Raw genomic sequence first — 16385 nt, 5'->3', positions numbered from 1 at the left:
CAAGCATCTATAGAAAAATTTAAGAGTCCTATTATATTTTATTAATAAGCATGGTGTGGATGCTATTATATCAATTGAAAAAATTAACTTTCTTCCTCTTAGAAAAGTATATTATATTTGAAATATAAATACAATCCAATTGTTACATGAATTAATAAGGAATGAGAAAGCAAATTTTCTGTAGATTTATATTAGTAAATTTCTACATATTTTTTTCCAAGCTACAGAGTTAATTTTCTGGTAGCAGAAGAAGAGTTAAAATACCATAGTACTCCAGTTATATGACTTACTTGGATCAGTATGTTATAAACTTAGCAGACCAGTGAAGAAGAAAGATATTAAATTTGAGGTTAACATAGCAATTAGCATATTCTGACCAATGATTTAATAAACATGTATTTCATCAAGTCAAGGTTTGGTTTGAGAAACTCTTGATTATACATTCTCTTTAGCTATTCTATCACTATGTTAGTCAAAGAAATAATTTTAAAGTTATTTTCACCACATTAAAATGTAGCATGTATGGTCATGAATTATGTACTTATTACTTATCATACAAAAATAACAAACTATTTCAGAAAGGCTAGAACATTCCCTCAGTGTGAAAATAAAATAGAATACTTTAATCATTGTATTTCTATTGTATAACTGGGAAAATCTATGTATATTCAAATGATATTTAAAATTGGAAAGCATGTAGTCAATCCATCTTTTTGAAATATGCCTATTCATCTTTCTGAAACACTGAATATGCTTAAAGTCATGAAGAATAAATTAAAATAATACTAACTACAATTTATCTAACAATTACTATGTGCCATTCAAAATTCCAAGTGTCTGGTATATATTACCTCATTCAGTGTTCACAGAACCACATGAAGCAGATACTATCATTGCCTACAGAGAATGAAACTGAGGCACAGACAACTCATGCTTCTATGGCTACAGAGCTACTAACTGCAGTGAGGGCTTCGGTCCAGAGCCTGTACTCCACCACTTCACTCGGGTCTTGAAAGCCATGTGTTCTTTTATTATTGCTGTCGTGTGGTTTTGCTTGTTTGCTGGCTATATATGCTTAGCAAATAACTCCTGTTAAGCTCATACAAATTGTACTGAACAATGTGTGGCAGGCAGTCAGCAGGCTAACAAGAATAGTAAGATAAATGAGACAATCTTTACTGTGAGATGCTTAAGTTTCAATCAGGGAAACAGAAGTTTACAAAGTGAATCCTAACACTTTCAAAGTCATCAAAAAGAACAACTATGCTCATTACTCAGCATTCAGAGTGTAAAAAATGCTACCACATTTTCCTTTATTTATTTACTTATATATTCATTCTTTCATCTTAGCATTCATTCAGATGTTTATTGAGCTCACAGTGCTAAACACTTCTAAGTACTAGAAAAATCAAGCAGATAAAACAGTCACTTTCCTTGCAAAACTAACAGATCAGTGGAGAAGAGAGATATTAAATAAATAATCACATACAATCAAAGATATACAACTTGTAATAAGTGCTGTGAGTAGAGTAAATGATATAATGGGGAATTAGGATAGAGTACCTTGATTTACACTGAAAGTTCAGAAAAGGTTTCACTAAGGAAGTGAATCCAAGCACAGCACGAAAAGATATTTAATAGTTGGACCATTGAAAAATGGGTATTAACATTTGATATGATTTATAATTGTATCCAACTAGATGCATTTATAAATATACAGTATCATTTGCCAAGGTTCAAATGAATGGAATAGAGCATTGGTATCAAATTTGGGTTTTTCTGACCTTGAAAACTGCCACCAGCAAAAACCTGGAGCCCAACATCGAATTGCTAACTTTTTATTTTGTAAGAAAATGTCATTTAAAAAACTGTAACAGAAACAGTACCTGTCATTATCATCATTTCAAAAGAGAATTTTAAGATAAAAAATATATAAATAATAGAAATAAGGACACATCTTTAAAGTGGATAAATTTTTCTTTATCTTTCTCTTCATTTCATGAAGAATCAACAAAATTTGATTAGGATCTGCGAACTATTGGACTACAAAAACTGCTATCTCCTTAAGGTGTTTAAGAGCAGATTGGAATTAAGTAATGAAATGTATCCTTTTAGATATGGTGACCAAGAGGACTAAATAAGCCTGGGACACTGAACAGAAAATGTGGGGTTGGAGATAAGACTTGAATCAGAATAAGAAGCACACAAAATGTCAACTATTCTTGAAAACTCAGTACACAGGAGAACTGATAAAGTCTAAAATGTTGCATTTAGTGTTCCAGTTTTCCAAGTCTCCTGAAATGCAATAATATATTCATATATATACAGTCACACAGTCATTTCTATACGCACACACACAGAGATACACATATACATATATACATAACTATTAAATGTTAAATTTAAACATTCTGATTGACTTTGGGTCTTCCCTAAGTCATTTTGCTCCTCTAAACTCATACCCTGACAAACAGTGCACCTGTTTTACTGGGCTAAGTGCCAGGGGAAGAAAAATCAGGGAAATTAATTTTCAAGAGCAGTAGATAAATGGCACACCTCATTAGAAAATCTATTTAAAAGGCACATCAGGAGATGTCTGCAAGACTTTCATAAGAAATTGATGCTTCTTACCATCATATTCTTGCTGGCTCTCTTCTCAGATTACTGATCTTACTTCCTGGTAATAAGATTCAAATTCAAGTTACATTTAATGAGTGCTTCCTATGTGCCAAGCAGGTATGTTTTACATAGATTATCTTCTCTATTTTTTGAAAATTGTTTTGAAATATTTTGTGGAATGCCTGCAAAAAATCACTTTATGTGCTTTGAGACTCCCCGGATATAGCCATATAATGATTTTCCCTTCTTATGGATGAAGATGCTAATAAATTATGACCCTTGTTCTTAAGTTAAGAAAAGCCACAAATCACTACAATTTATTCCTGTACATTCTGACCTGGAGGAAAATCATTAACATCCACAAAGGCCTCTAAGTGTGTAGTCAGTTCTTTAGCAATCCTATTTGCTTGCATTTATTGTTTAGAGAGAAATTTGCATCTGTAAATAAGACAAAGAAGTCTATAAGGAGTACCAACAAAGACCCCAAATTCTGATCCTGAGTCATTAAATTATCAGGACATCCCTCTGTTTTCTGGAAGGACCTCCTGGCTGAGTCTACAGAAGGTTGGGGGCAAGGCCTCTAGCAGTCTTGTGCTCTCCATTCCACTCTTGCAGGTGTCCTGTTTTGGACGATACAGTCATCCTATGGTGTGGCTTCGTGTGCTGTCTAATCTCTAATCGGAACTATGTTTCCAGGATTCCCTTATACAAATGTTCTAGGTAACCGTTGGGTGTGAAAGAGATTTATAGGAGCTGTGGAAGACAAAATAGAAGTCCTAGCCACTGTCTGTTCTCTGAAGGGTGGTGCAGAGTAGGCTTTGTCACCTCTCATGCAATGCACATTAAGACCAACATACAGGCTGATCTTGGCCGGTGACAGCACTGGCCTGCATCTCTGAGTTCCCACTGGATTTCCTCCTTCAGCATCTCGAAACCCTGCTCTAAGGCTTGTGTGCTCCCAAGGTGGAAAGCACCAGCTTATATTGAAGCTCACCCACATCATCGTAATTAGAGGTGGTAAGAGCCAAACGAGGGTTCCATTCGTCCTTAGTCTCCCCTATTCTATTTCCATCTGTCCTTTTCAGTGAAGGGGTTCAGGATATGCTACCCCAATCTGTGGCTCCATAGCATACAGAGTTGGAAGAATTAGACAAAGAGCATGTGCAAGAAGAATTTTCTGATCTTCCTCTGAAGCAGGTCATAAAACCCTCCTGTGAGAGGGCTCCCACTATGCCCAGAGGAAAGCAATGTCCTTGTCCCCGAAAGTCCAGAGAAATCTGAATGAACAGGCCTCACTGTGTCCTCCGGCTCGCTACAGTTAGCTCAGACCCTTTTTGGTCCTGTCACATTTTTTACCACTTTTCATCAAATCAAGCACTAAAATGCTCAGGTCTAACTGCCTCTTAAGGTCTTCATTTCCTTACGAAGGGCTCCTATGTCACATAAAACTTATATTAAATAAATCTGAATGCCTTTCTCTTGTTAATTTGTCTTTTGCTAGAGGGGCCCTAGCCAAGAATTTAGAAAGAGAGAAGAAAAAGATATGTTTCTCTTCTACCCTATCTTCAACTCTGTTGACTTCTGACCCTGTACCAGATATATTACAACAGCCTCATCTAGACTGCTTAATCAGCTCCCATGAATATGCAAGTCACATAAAATAAATTCCCTATTTTATATTACTTATAGTGACTCTACTCTGATCAAAGTAGACAATAGAGTTATTGGCATAGTGTTTCAACATTACATCTAGTAAGAAGTGACGGGTAGGTGAAATCTCTTATCTGGTCTGATTTTGGTGTCCTAAAATGTGTCCTATTTGAAAAGATGAAGCAAAGTCACAAATTTTGCAGACCAGGAATCAAGGTGCCATCCCTAGTTTACAGACAAGAAAACGTAGCCACCTAGTAATGCTAACTTGTAGGGGAACCCAGTCTTTTGAATTAAGCACATATTAAAAGCCACTTCTACTAGTACTTCACAAGTAGATTATACACAGATCAACCAAATCAAATTCAGAAAATAAGGAATTGAGAAAATTTTGCCCAGGTGAGAATCATTCTTCCCAATCCAGTACTTGCTTATGAAAACAGATTTTCATTTCTCTGTAAACATTTTTTAATATCTTGGAGTTGTTTATCTACTTTTCTCCAGTGCCAGAGAGTAATTCAGAGCCCAAGGATAGTAAACCTGCCTGGCCCTCAGAACTACTTCTGATATGCTTTCTTCTACCACCAACCTGTTTTTAAACATTAACAACACATATTTCAAAGACATGCAGCATAGAAGCCTCATCATAGTAATAATATTTGAAAGGTACCAATTAAAAATAGCATTAAAAACATAAGAGAATCATTTGCATTTTGAAATTCTCAGTGAAGTGAATGATTTTTTTTTCTGTAAAAACGCTGTTGTTGTAAAAACAACATTAAAAAGGGAGGTTAAAAACATAATAAATGGAGAAAAGAAATCAGAATTTTTAATATAAGTGTATGTATCCTATCCAACCAGTGGTTAATATGAGTTAGAAGTTTTATGCTGTAATTATACAATGTCCTTGAACTTTTACTCTTTAGGTTCTAGAAATTAATTATTCAAATTTTATAGCAAAAAGTATTTGAATTTCTTATTTGAAGAATATATATACACACACACACACACACACACACACATATATATATATATATCCTTGAGAATTTCAGTTTTGAGATTTTTAAGACTTCAAATCCATTGAAGAATATTTATTTTCCTAGATATGGTCCCATTATACCAGCCATTCCAATACACCATCCTTCTCTGTTCACCTGTCTCTCTTTGTCAAGTAAGAGAATCGAACGCTGCTTCTTTAGATATAAGCATTTATCCTAATATACATAACTTGGCAATATAACTTTCTGACAATATACTATGTGGGAGCCAAGCACCACATTGGCCCCAATGATTTTTGCCTGTGGGCACTCATACCATTGCACAGTCTCTTCCAACATTGAGTAGGGATGAACTGTGTGACCAAAAGGATTTTGCAGAAATGGCAGTGTGTGATTTGCAGGTGTAGGTTATAAAGGGCATTGTGACTTCTGTCTTGCTCTTTCTTGCATCACTCAGTCTGGAGACACCAGGTGTCATGTTCTGAGGACAAACCGGCATTAACTTGACAGCTGAATGAGTGAGACATCTTGCCAATGGCTCCTCAACCCCAGAAAAAATTTCAGATGTCTGCAATCACAGCCAACATTTTCATAGCAACCTCAGATATACCCTACATCAGAACCACCCACCTAAGCCATCCCCAAATTCCTGACCTACAGAAACTGTGTAAGGTGAGTTATTATTCTTTAAACCTCTTACTTTACTATGCAGCCATAGATGACTATTACAAAATATGACAAGTATCATTTCATCTTATAAACATATTTAATTTTCTTATTCTAATTTTGTTAAATTTGTAGCCCACCAGGCTCCTCTGTCCATGCATTCTCCTGGCAAGAATACTAGATTAGGTTGCCATTTCCTTCTCCACGGTATCTTCCTGACCCAGGGATCGAATTCTGGTCTCCTGCATTGCAGGCAGATTCTTTACCAACTGAGCTATAGGGAAGTCCCAAAATCTGAAGAAGAAGAAAATGGCAATCCACTCCAGTACCCTTGCCTAGAAAATTCTACGGATAGAGGACTCTGGTGGGCTATTGTCCATGGGGTAGCAAAGAGTACGATGCAACTGAACGACTAACACACACAAAATTTTGTCAAATTAAAACTACTTAAAAATTAAATTACTTATTAATTTTTAAAGTTGCTCAAAAGCCATCCAGCTTTAATAAAATTTTTATTATAAATGTTTATTTCTTCATAATTAAGGAATTATTTCAAAATCAAAATATCAGCATTATTCATTCCTTTAAGCAATATACAGCAGAAAATATGCTATGTGACAGACACTCATGTACAGAGATGAATAAGAGAGTTTCTTCCTTGAATAAGTTTAAGTTTCTGAATGAGATGGACAAGTAAACAGATACTAATAACACAATGTGTTAGCTGCTGATAATGCAAGTGCCCATAAGGGACTAAGAAAAGGAAAGCATGGCACAGCGAATTTTTCCTAGGAAATCCGGAAACGTTTAGCAAAAAAGGGATGAATCCATCCTTCAAGAAAAGAGGAATGAATCTCTTACTAGTGATATTAAAATGTATACAGTACTTTGTGATAAACCAGGTTCTGTTCTAAACACTCCACAAATAAATTCATTTATAATGATTTCCTTAATAATCTTATTGTCTAGGAACTTATATTATCCCCACTGTTTAGATGATGAAACAGAAGCAAAGAAATTCTAAGCAACTTTTCTCACATCACAACAGCTAGAAAGTTCCAAGATCAGGCTTAATATTAATAACAGTGAGGAAATCCAGTACCAGAGTAATCATTCTCAGCCTCTTTCGTACACTTTCTGCTATACTGGATCGTGGAATGGGGAAAGGAGTGGAGGCGGGGAGGAGTGAGAGAGCATGTTTTCCTAGGCAAAGAAAACAGGTGAGAGCCGTGGGAGGTCAAACGGGGCACGTGAGCGGAATCACAAGATGAAAATAAAGGGCTAAGCCAAGGACTTGAATTTCATGCCAGGGAATCTGTACTTGGCAAAAATACATGATGAAATGTGTGTTTTATGAAGATACCTTAAGGGTAATGTTAAACGGGAGAGACTGGATGAGGCAGGCAAGAAGAAAGTGCACTAGCACCCTTGAAAGACAATCAAGGTCTAAAGCGTAGTAATGGAGACCGTGGCCATGCGAGGAGGAAGCAAATTTATGAGGGGTGTGAAGGTTGGCTGGCATACAGTATGGTGATCCAGCAGATTGAAAAGATGACTTCCAGTTTCTTTTTGCAGGGAATGGAGAGATGGTTAAATCATTAATAAACACAGAGAACTGGAGGAAGAGTCTTTGCAAAGAAGATGTACTTAATAAGCACTTCTCGAAAGAAGAAAGAGGTTATTTTTTGCCAATCAAATGTAATACCAGTAACAGAGGCATTATCCATAGTTCCTCATTGCAATAGTCCAAGGAAGCTCTACTGTGGACTATAAGTGTATCTTGCATTCAAATAATCTAACCTGAAAGTCTAATTACATGTAGCTGCTCATTTTATCAAGTAATTAAGGACAAATTCAACAGTAATTTCTTTAGTACACTTATTAAAATATTAACTTTACAAATATTAGATTTACATTCAATTCTAAAATACATCTACTGTAAAAATTGAAGAACTATATTTTATGACCATATTTGGTTCTAAAATTTGAATGAATGAAATTCTAAAAAAGAATGGATGAAATATCACAGTCAATTAGGCTCAAGGGAAATGAAATCTCCTAGAGGAATGTAACCAACTGATTTTCATTTAAAATTCTAGGTCATACTTTATATTATTCACATTTTAACAGTATATTCTCTTAAGAGCTTGCCTTACACAAAGTATCAAAACAACTGCCTATTTAAAGCAGATGCTTATGGCTCTATATAAACAGCCCTTTTGCTTTGGTTGACATCATGGGACTTGTCTCTCTGTTTTATGATGCGCATGCTCACTTTAGCCCAGCTACAATGCTATGGGGGCAGAGTCAACTCATTCACACCTCCATGTCAATAAATCCAAGCATATATTTTTATGATTTCCCCTTACTCCTACTAGCTTAGTCATTTTACTTAGTTAATTTTTTTTTACTTAGTCATTTTACTTAGTTAAATGACTAAGTCATTTTACTTAGTCATTTTCTGGCACATATAGTAGATACTTGATGATAATAACTGTTGAATAAGCAAAACACCATAATGAGAAATAGAGGATCTCTTAGTGTATAGAATGCAACTTAACAGTTTCTGCATTCTACTGATTCCATTCCTACTAAAGAAAGAACAGGTGGGTTGGGGGGTGCTCAGTGCAAATATGAACGAGCACATTAAGGGGTTGATGAAATGTTTTTGCTTATGATACAAAGGCATCAGCATAAACTCATTCATCAATTCATTTAATACTTAGAGAGCACCTGACTGATTCCTTCCCTCAAGGAACTCAGTCAATAGAGCATAGCAGATGTGGAAATAAACAAATATAATTTGAAAAATACAAAAAGACCTTGAACAAAGAGATGAACAGCATACTCAGATATTGAATAGGCCACAGTGAAAATCTAAATTTCGTTACTTGTGATATTCGTGCATGCGTATGTGCTCAGTCACTTTAGTCGTGTCTGACTCTATGCGATCCCCTGACTATAGCCAGCCAGGTGCCTCTGTCCATGGGATTCTCCAGGCGAGAGTACTGGAGTAGGTTGCCACGCACTCCTACAGATGATCTTCCCAACCCAGGGATTGAACCCATGTCTCCTACATTGGCAGGTGGGTTCTTTACTATTAGCACCACCTGGGAAGCTCTGTGCTATACCTATTTCACTTCAAATTATAAAAACACATGGCTGGTCATAGTATCTCATTACAAATAATTAGAAAACTCAAAATAGGGTATTTTAGTGGGAGGAGCAAGGGCTTCTCAGGTGGCTCAGTAGTAAAGAATTCACCTGCCAATGCAGAAGACATAGGAGATGTGGGTGCAATCCCTGGTTGGGAAAATCCCCTGGAGGAGGGCATGGCAACCCACTCCACTACTTTTGCTGGTCCATGGGGTGGACTGAGTATGCTGAGTGACCGAGTGACTGGGTGTGCATGCAATGGGAGGAGCAAAGAGAATACCTGCGAAGGAAGCTTGGAACCAGATGGTGAGGGGACTTACACAATTTTCCATTTATCCAAAAGTGCTTTATTTGGTTTGGTTTAGTTTTATGTTACTCCTTACACTTTACTCCTTTATAAAGGAGTACTAACCAAGTATAAGATCTACAAATTATCCTTTATTATTGGTTGATAAAATCCCTATTCCGAAACCAAATATCCATCACCACCATGCTTCGGAATCATTATCCTCATGGGACTACAGTATTCAGCTTTTGATCAGCTCTTCAAATAAGACTGCATTTGAGATCTATGAGGAAAATAGACAAAGAAAAGAAGGAAAGGTGAAGATGGGAACTGGCCTCAGTGGCCTTCAAGCATGTTTGTAGTAGGATGCTTTATTTGTGGGGCAAAGAGAAGCAAAACTCCAGCTGGAGAAAACACTGCTTCTTTTCACGTAAGAGCCAAACTTCACAGACCTTACCTGATAAGTTTTTGTAATCCACTAAGTCAAACATAACAACGGCCACAGCTGACCATGTGATGATGAGAGCGATGACCAGAAGCCAGGCTGCTGGGGAGCTGAATGTTGTCACTATGTCCTCTGTGACTGTCCTCTTCAGCACTTTTCCAGGTGACTTGGGCACAGATCCATTCTTGCTGTCTATCACAGTTGTGGTTGTAGATGCATTTCCTAATCAAACATTTGAGAAAGGAGAATTACAGTTTAGAATTTCACATCAAATATTGATGACAAAAAACCCTCACAAAACACAGACCATATAAGTATATATAGCTCTTTTACTGCACTTTCTATGGCAGAATACACCTCCTTAGTGGTAGGGCCAAACTCCCTGTCCATTACCACATTTTTACTTCCTCAGCATTTACCCTCCACTCTGATACCCATAGGCCCTCATAATCGGCATTCCTAGTCTCCTAAGTTCCATAAATACTGCCATCCGGGCCACAAACTTTGTCATCACCTTCAATCATTTTTACATCTCCCTTACCACTGCCTTTATCCACTACCATCAAGGGCAATGGCTTTTTTGGTCAAGTTGCTTTTTAATACCTTTTTCATTTCTTTAGGTTCATATGTCAGGTCTAAATGCAAGCAAAATATCTCCTCTGGGAGAAAAACAAAATCAGGGATAAAATAGTTCAAATGGATGAAAGTCCTTTTGGATATCCTGGTTTAACAGCATAATTGACCCTCTATTGATGTCATTCATTTTTATTTGTGAAAGAGGCACAGAAGATCTAAGAGATTAATGTTGGAAAATCTTATTATATCCAAAAACTTTTTATACTTGCTCTTAAAAGTCTACACATTTATGACTGAAAATTCAAAAATATAAAAAATAGCAAAATAAATAGATAATTATGTGGATTCTTTATTAAACAATAGTTGATTTGTGTTCTCAGCACCTCAAAACAACTGTTGACATATTGTTCTAATTATACCTACTTTTCAGCACATGCAAATAAATACATAAACATGTTTTATTTGTTCCTGACAAGTCATCATCATACTCTCCATTATTTTTTTACTAGGCGATATATAATAAACATGTTTTCTTGCTGCATGTATTCCATGAAACACCACGTAAGTGGCTACATGCATGTCATTCTGTGGCTATGCATCACTTGGTCAAACAGCATTCTATCCTGGAACATGGCACAAGTTTTCTCAGCACTTATTAATGATTTTTCTGTTAGGAGAATTTTCTGAACATAGAATTTCTGGGCAAATAAAATAATTACTTTTATATCTTTTGAGAATATATGCATATATTTGAAAGTCTATTTTAGAAAATTGTATATGCCAGTGGTCTGTTTCCTTATCCTTGACAACCCTGGGTATTACCAGTGTTCAAAATATGTGTAATCACATAGTAGGATAATTTAACTTCATTGGCAATTCTTTGATTATTAGAGATAAGCTTTTTATATGTTTATTCTTCATTTATATTTCTTATCTTGTGACTTTTTTGTTCATTTTTCTAGAAAGCTCCTTTTGGTGGTTTATTAAATTGTGTTCATATGTACATATATATAATGTATATGTAAGTATTTTGTTTAATATATATGTATATGTACATATATAGGTTTCCCTGGTGACTCAGTGGTAAATAATTCAATGCAGGAGACATAGACTCAACCCCTGGGTCAGGAAGATCCCCTGGAGGAGAGCATGGCAACTCCCTCTAGTAATCTTGCCTGGACGATCCAATGGACAGAGGAGCCTGACTGGCTTTAGTCCATAGGGTCGCAAAAGAGTGGGACACGATTTCATGATTAAAGCAACAACAAATGTACATATACATATATGCATGTGTCTATACTTATATGTACTTACATGTATGCAGGCATGTATACATGCATGTTTAAAAATAAATACACACTTATAGGATAGTACTACTTTAAATCTTTAAACTTACGTTACAATTTTTTTCCTTCAACTGTTTACCTTTTCTTTTTTTTTTTTTTCTTGTATTTTATTTTATTTTTTTTTTTTAATTTTTTTATTAGTTGGAGGCTAATTACTTCACAACATTTCAGTGGGTTTTGTCATACATTGATATGAATCAGCCATAGATTTACACTTATTCCCCATCCCGATCCCCCCTCCCACCTCCCTCTCCACCCGATTCCTCTGGGTCTTCCCAGTGCACCAGGCCGGAGCACTTGTCTCATGCATCCCACCTGGGCTGGTGATCTGTTTCACCATAGATAGTATACATGCTGTTCTTTTGAAACATCCCACCCTCACCTTCTCCCACAGAGTTCAAAAGTCTGTTCTGTATTTCTGTGTCTCTTTTTCTGTTTTGCATATAGGGTTATCGTTACCATCTTTCTAAATTCCATATATAATGATATTTTTATGTATAAACATTTAAAAATTTTGTAACTCATGTTTCTCCTGTAAAGTTGCTGCCTTTGCATGCCCAGAAAGTTGCCCCTCAGTGTAGAGCAGGCATATATGATTATATCGATAAACTTTACTCATAGAAAGTTATCTCAAGAGGAAACATAGAGATAATTTGAAATAAATACATCATGTTTTATTTAAGAACAATTGAAGACCAACCAGAAATTACACAAATGTGAATGAAGTAAATGCCTAAGCACTAAGGAGAAAAAACACTTCTAACAATCCAAATATTTTTGCCAACATCACAGCTTAACAACATATTTCATATACTTTAAATATGAGCTACACTGTCTGTAACAATTAAAGAATTACATATCAGGAAATTGAAAATTTTGATTAATCATATTTCAATATGCATAGGAAAATATTTTCAATTTTATCTCTAAATTATATTCCCAATTTCTTTTTTTAAAAAGCAAATTTTCAAACTTCTTTGACATTAAAATTTTTTTTAAGTTTTTTTTTCCATTCCTAACCAGAAACTTTTTTGACATTTTTCACAAAATAAACTTCACCTAGATGGAATTACTCTTAGAATAATCTTCATTATTATCATCATTACACTGACCACCATTTCCACAGCTAGGATTATAACCACTAATGTCCTTAAAAGGAAGGCCTAAAAGTGCAAGATTAACCTTGGAAGCAAAGGTTGAGGGCCTAACTCCTAAATAAATGCAGACATTTATTTCCACTTCATAAGCATATACATTAGGCTAAGACACTTTCAACGGACCAGAAAAAAAAAAAGAATGTTATAATTCCCTCACTGTCTTTTCTAATCAATATATTTTTTTAATATAGGAAAAAAGGAACATGTACTTTAATTGATTCATATTAATGGATGCTGTTTTACCCTATTAACAAAATTAAGAGAGATGATCAATAAAAATAGTCACTTTTGTTATAGTACGAAAATTATGAGTGTAACTGAATTCTTTAAAAGTACAAAAATAAAGCTTGAACACTCATACAGATGTGTACACCAGATACTTAAAGTATAAATCCAGTTCATAAGACAATTAGTTGATGGAAGAAATGAAAATACCACATGCAAAATTAAGTATTCTAGTTAATAAAGTTTTACGCTTTTGTTTCTTTACCCATAAAATGGTAATTACCTCCCCTATATATTAAAAAAAAATAAAATAAATGACATAAAATCTAGAGTGACTAGGGGAAAGAAAATCAAACACATTCAAGTGTATACATACATTGAAAGTGAAAGTGAAGTCGCTCAGTTGTGTCCGACTCTTTGGGACCCGTGGACTGTAGCCCACCAGGCTTAAGAATACTGGAGTGGGTTGCCATTTCTTTCTCCAGGGGATCTTCCCAACCCAGGGATCGACCTCAGGTCTCTTGCATTGCAGTCAGACGCTTTAACCTCTGAGCCACCAGGGAAGCCCATACATATATTAGTAGGCATTAATAACAAACACTTGGAGAAAGAAAGGGCAATCCAGGATTCTTGCCTGGGAAATCCCATGGACAGAGGAGTCTGGTGGACTCCAGTCCATGGGGTTACAAATAGTAGGACATGACTTAGCGACTAAATAACAATAATAAACAGACATAACTAGCGCAACTATTTTGAGATGACACTGGTAAATCTAGGCATACATTTTTAAGAGTAAAAAGCTGATGAGAAACATCAGCAGTAAAAACATTTAATTAAAATTTTAAAACAACTTTAGGTATAAATTAACAATAGTAACAATGAATCTCCTTCTCTGAAAAACTATGTGAATACATATCTCAAACTCAAGAACTCAATTTAGTTGAAATGATACCAAGATGGAAAAATAACTTTAAAAAACAGATTTCACAGACTGTACTTGAGATGGTGTTCAAAGAAGAAAAAATTAGAAAGAGCTCATATCATATCCTCTCATTGATTTTGGTGCCAAATTCCCATCACTTTTAAATGGCAGTTCTGAAAATGGATGAATGTTAGAAGTGCTTTGAAATGCGATTTAAGACTCAAGTGGGGCTACAAGTGAATCAAATCTTTGGAATAATGATTTTCTGGAGAATAAGTGAATTGTAAGTGTTTAGGAGAGGCCCACCTGAAAGCTGATATGTTGCTAATCTCCCAATTTTTAACCTCAGAAGGCTTTCTACTACAGCTACATAAAGAACATGGGAAGAATTGCTTTTGCTCTTCAGATTCACTTCAGTGAACTGTGTATTAGAGAGTATTTCTGCAGACAATGTAGTACACAGCTGCTTGGTAGCTTGAAACTGAATGAATAACTTACTGAAATTTGATACATAATTAGTTGAACCCTGGTCACAGTTTTAGAAGACAGAAAATTTTAATATAGTAAGAATTTATACATTTTCTCCTTTTTATCAGAAAAAAATGAGAAACTATAAATTCAGGAAGTAATGCAAGTTTAGAGTTAAAATAGGACTTTTAAATGCTTTAAGAACTGCTTTTAATGTATATTCTAAATATTATTTCACCTTACAGTACTGCCTAAACAATTATGGTATGATATTTTAAATAAATAAAAAATAAAGTTAACACTAAGCAATTTTTAAAATCTTTTTGATTTCTTTTATCTTCACATCTTCATAAGTTCTACTTAAGAATTAAGATTAAAAAGTGATGAAAACATATTCTGAGTATCCAACAACAAAACCATAAGCAATTTGAAAGTAATCTGAAGGTTATTTTGTTTAAGGAAAATTATGTGTTGCCTTTGTTACGGAAACACACTAGCTTGTACCTTTCAATTTCCATTCACATTTATTTACAGAAGCCACACACATGTACAGCCAAGAGGAATAAAATTGAGGGGAAATAAATTGCCTTCTCTGACAGCTGGTCAAGATAAATGAAAAGAACAGAGTGTGTAATCTGAGATTATTTAATGTTTGAGAAGCACTTTGAAGATGACAAGAGCTAGTTATTGATACGGCAGAAAAAAATGAGAGGTAAATATTACTGAGTAATTTGACATGGGTGATGCTTCTTGAAAGTTGGTGTCTCACAACTGAAGCAGAGCAGTAAGGTAAATGACTATTTTCCATGACTACTTTTCCATTCCTTTCCTTTTTATTTCATACAAATTACTTTGATTGCCAGATAGCCAGAATCAGCTTCAAAGGAAGTGGGGCTCTGGCTGGAGGGCCAAGAGACTCTGCTCTATAAAATAAAATTAGGGGCTGTCTATGTAGTGGTTCCAAAGACCAGCTTCACAGACAGGTTATGCATTGAAGAATAAATCACAAGCCTTCTGAAAGAACTCACTTAACCTCCTCATGCCTTGTTAATCAGATGAGGAAACCGCCATGCACACTTGACCATTATTACTCCTCTGGGACAGTAGCAATGCACTTTTCCAGGATGCTCAAGAAAGACGCCCATACTCTAGAATGGTATAAATAAAATATTGCATATCCACTTTATAAAAGCATTAATTATGAATTCACATTTAATTGTGAGATGTGGTTTTTGGAAAATTCTAACACTAAATTTTTTCTTCAAAAATTAGAGAGCACAGAAGACAGGGGGAGTATATACTATCCAAGAAAAAAAATGTCATTTCAAAATTATATTAAGAATGTAATTCCCAATTACAAGAATGACCTTTACTATATTTTTCAGTGTTCCAGAAAACATGCACGTAAGTAACAATTTTGGAGAAACTCTATTGAAAAGATCCTTAAGCAAAGAAAGTTGAAGAGTGAAGATTTATACATTTTTTAACTTTTATATTTTATTAATCCTAGTGTTTGAAGAATGTCTATATGTATAAATCCAATCTTGAGTGCTCGCTTCGGCAGCACATATACTAAAATTGGAATGATACAGAGAAGATTAGCATGGCCCCTGTGCAAGGATGACAAAAAATAAATAAATAAATAAATCCAATCTTGATAACAAACATGGTTATCAAAGGGGAAATGTGTCAGGGAGTGATAAATCAGAAGCCTGGGATGGACACACACTATATATATAAAATAGATAACGAATAAGAGCCTATTATATAGCACTGGGTACTCCACTCAATATTCTGTGATGACCCTATATAAGAAAATAATCTAAAAAAGAAATTATATATGTATATATATGTATAACTGAATCATTTTG

At 35.1% G+C, this 16385-nt stretch overlaps 1 protein-coding gene and 1 non-coding gene across 2 annotated transcripts in view; one reads left to right on the top strand and one right to left on the bottom strand.

Annotated features, from left to right (window-relative positions):
• The window catches only part of LOC122685288 (triadin-like), a 132143-nt gene that overhangs the window by 65168 nt on the left and 50590 nt on the right, over positions 1-16385 (bottom strand). Inside the window, exon 2 of the mRNA XM_043889891.1 lies at positions 9833-10042. Within this exon, the coding sequence (XP_043745826.1) occupies positions 9833-10042 (210 nt within the window). The remainder of the gene's footprint in view (positions 1-9832; positions 10043-16385) is intronic.
• LOC122685662 lies at positions 16063-16171 on the top strand. The gene has a single exon (XR_006338512.1). It is a non-coding gene; the product is annotated as a U6 spliceosomal RNA (small nuclear RNA).

This window comes from Cervus elaphus, chromosome 28 (assembly GCF_910594005.1).
Source record: "Cervus elaphus chromosome 28, mCerEla1.1, whole genome shotgun sequence".
Taxonomy (NCBI): domain Eukaryota; kingdom Metazoa; phylum Chordata; class Mammalia; order Artiodactyla; family Cervidae; genus Cervus; species Cervus elaphus.
Note: the sequence above shows the minus strand (reverse complement) of the source record. Positions and strands in the feature narration are given on the sequence as shown.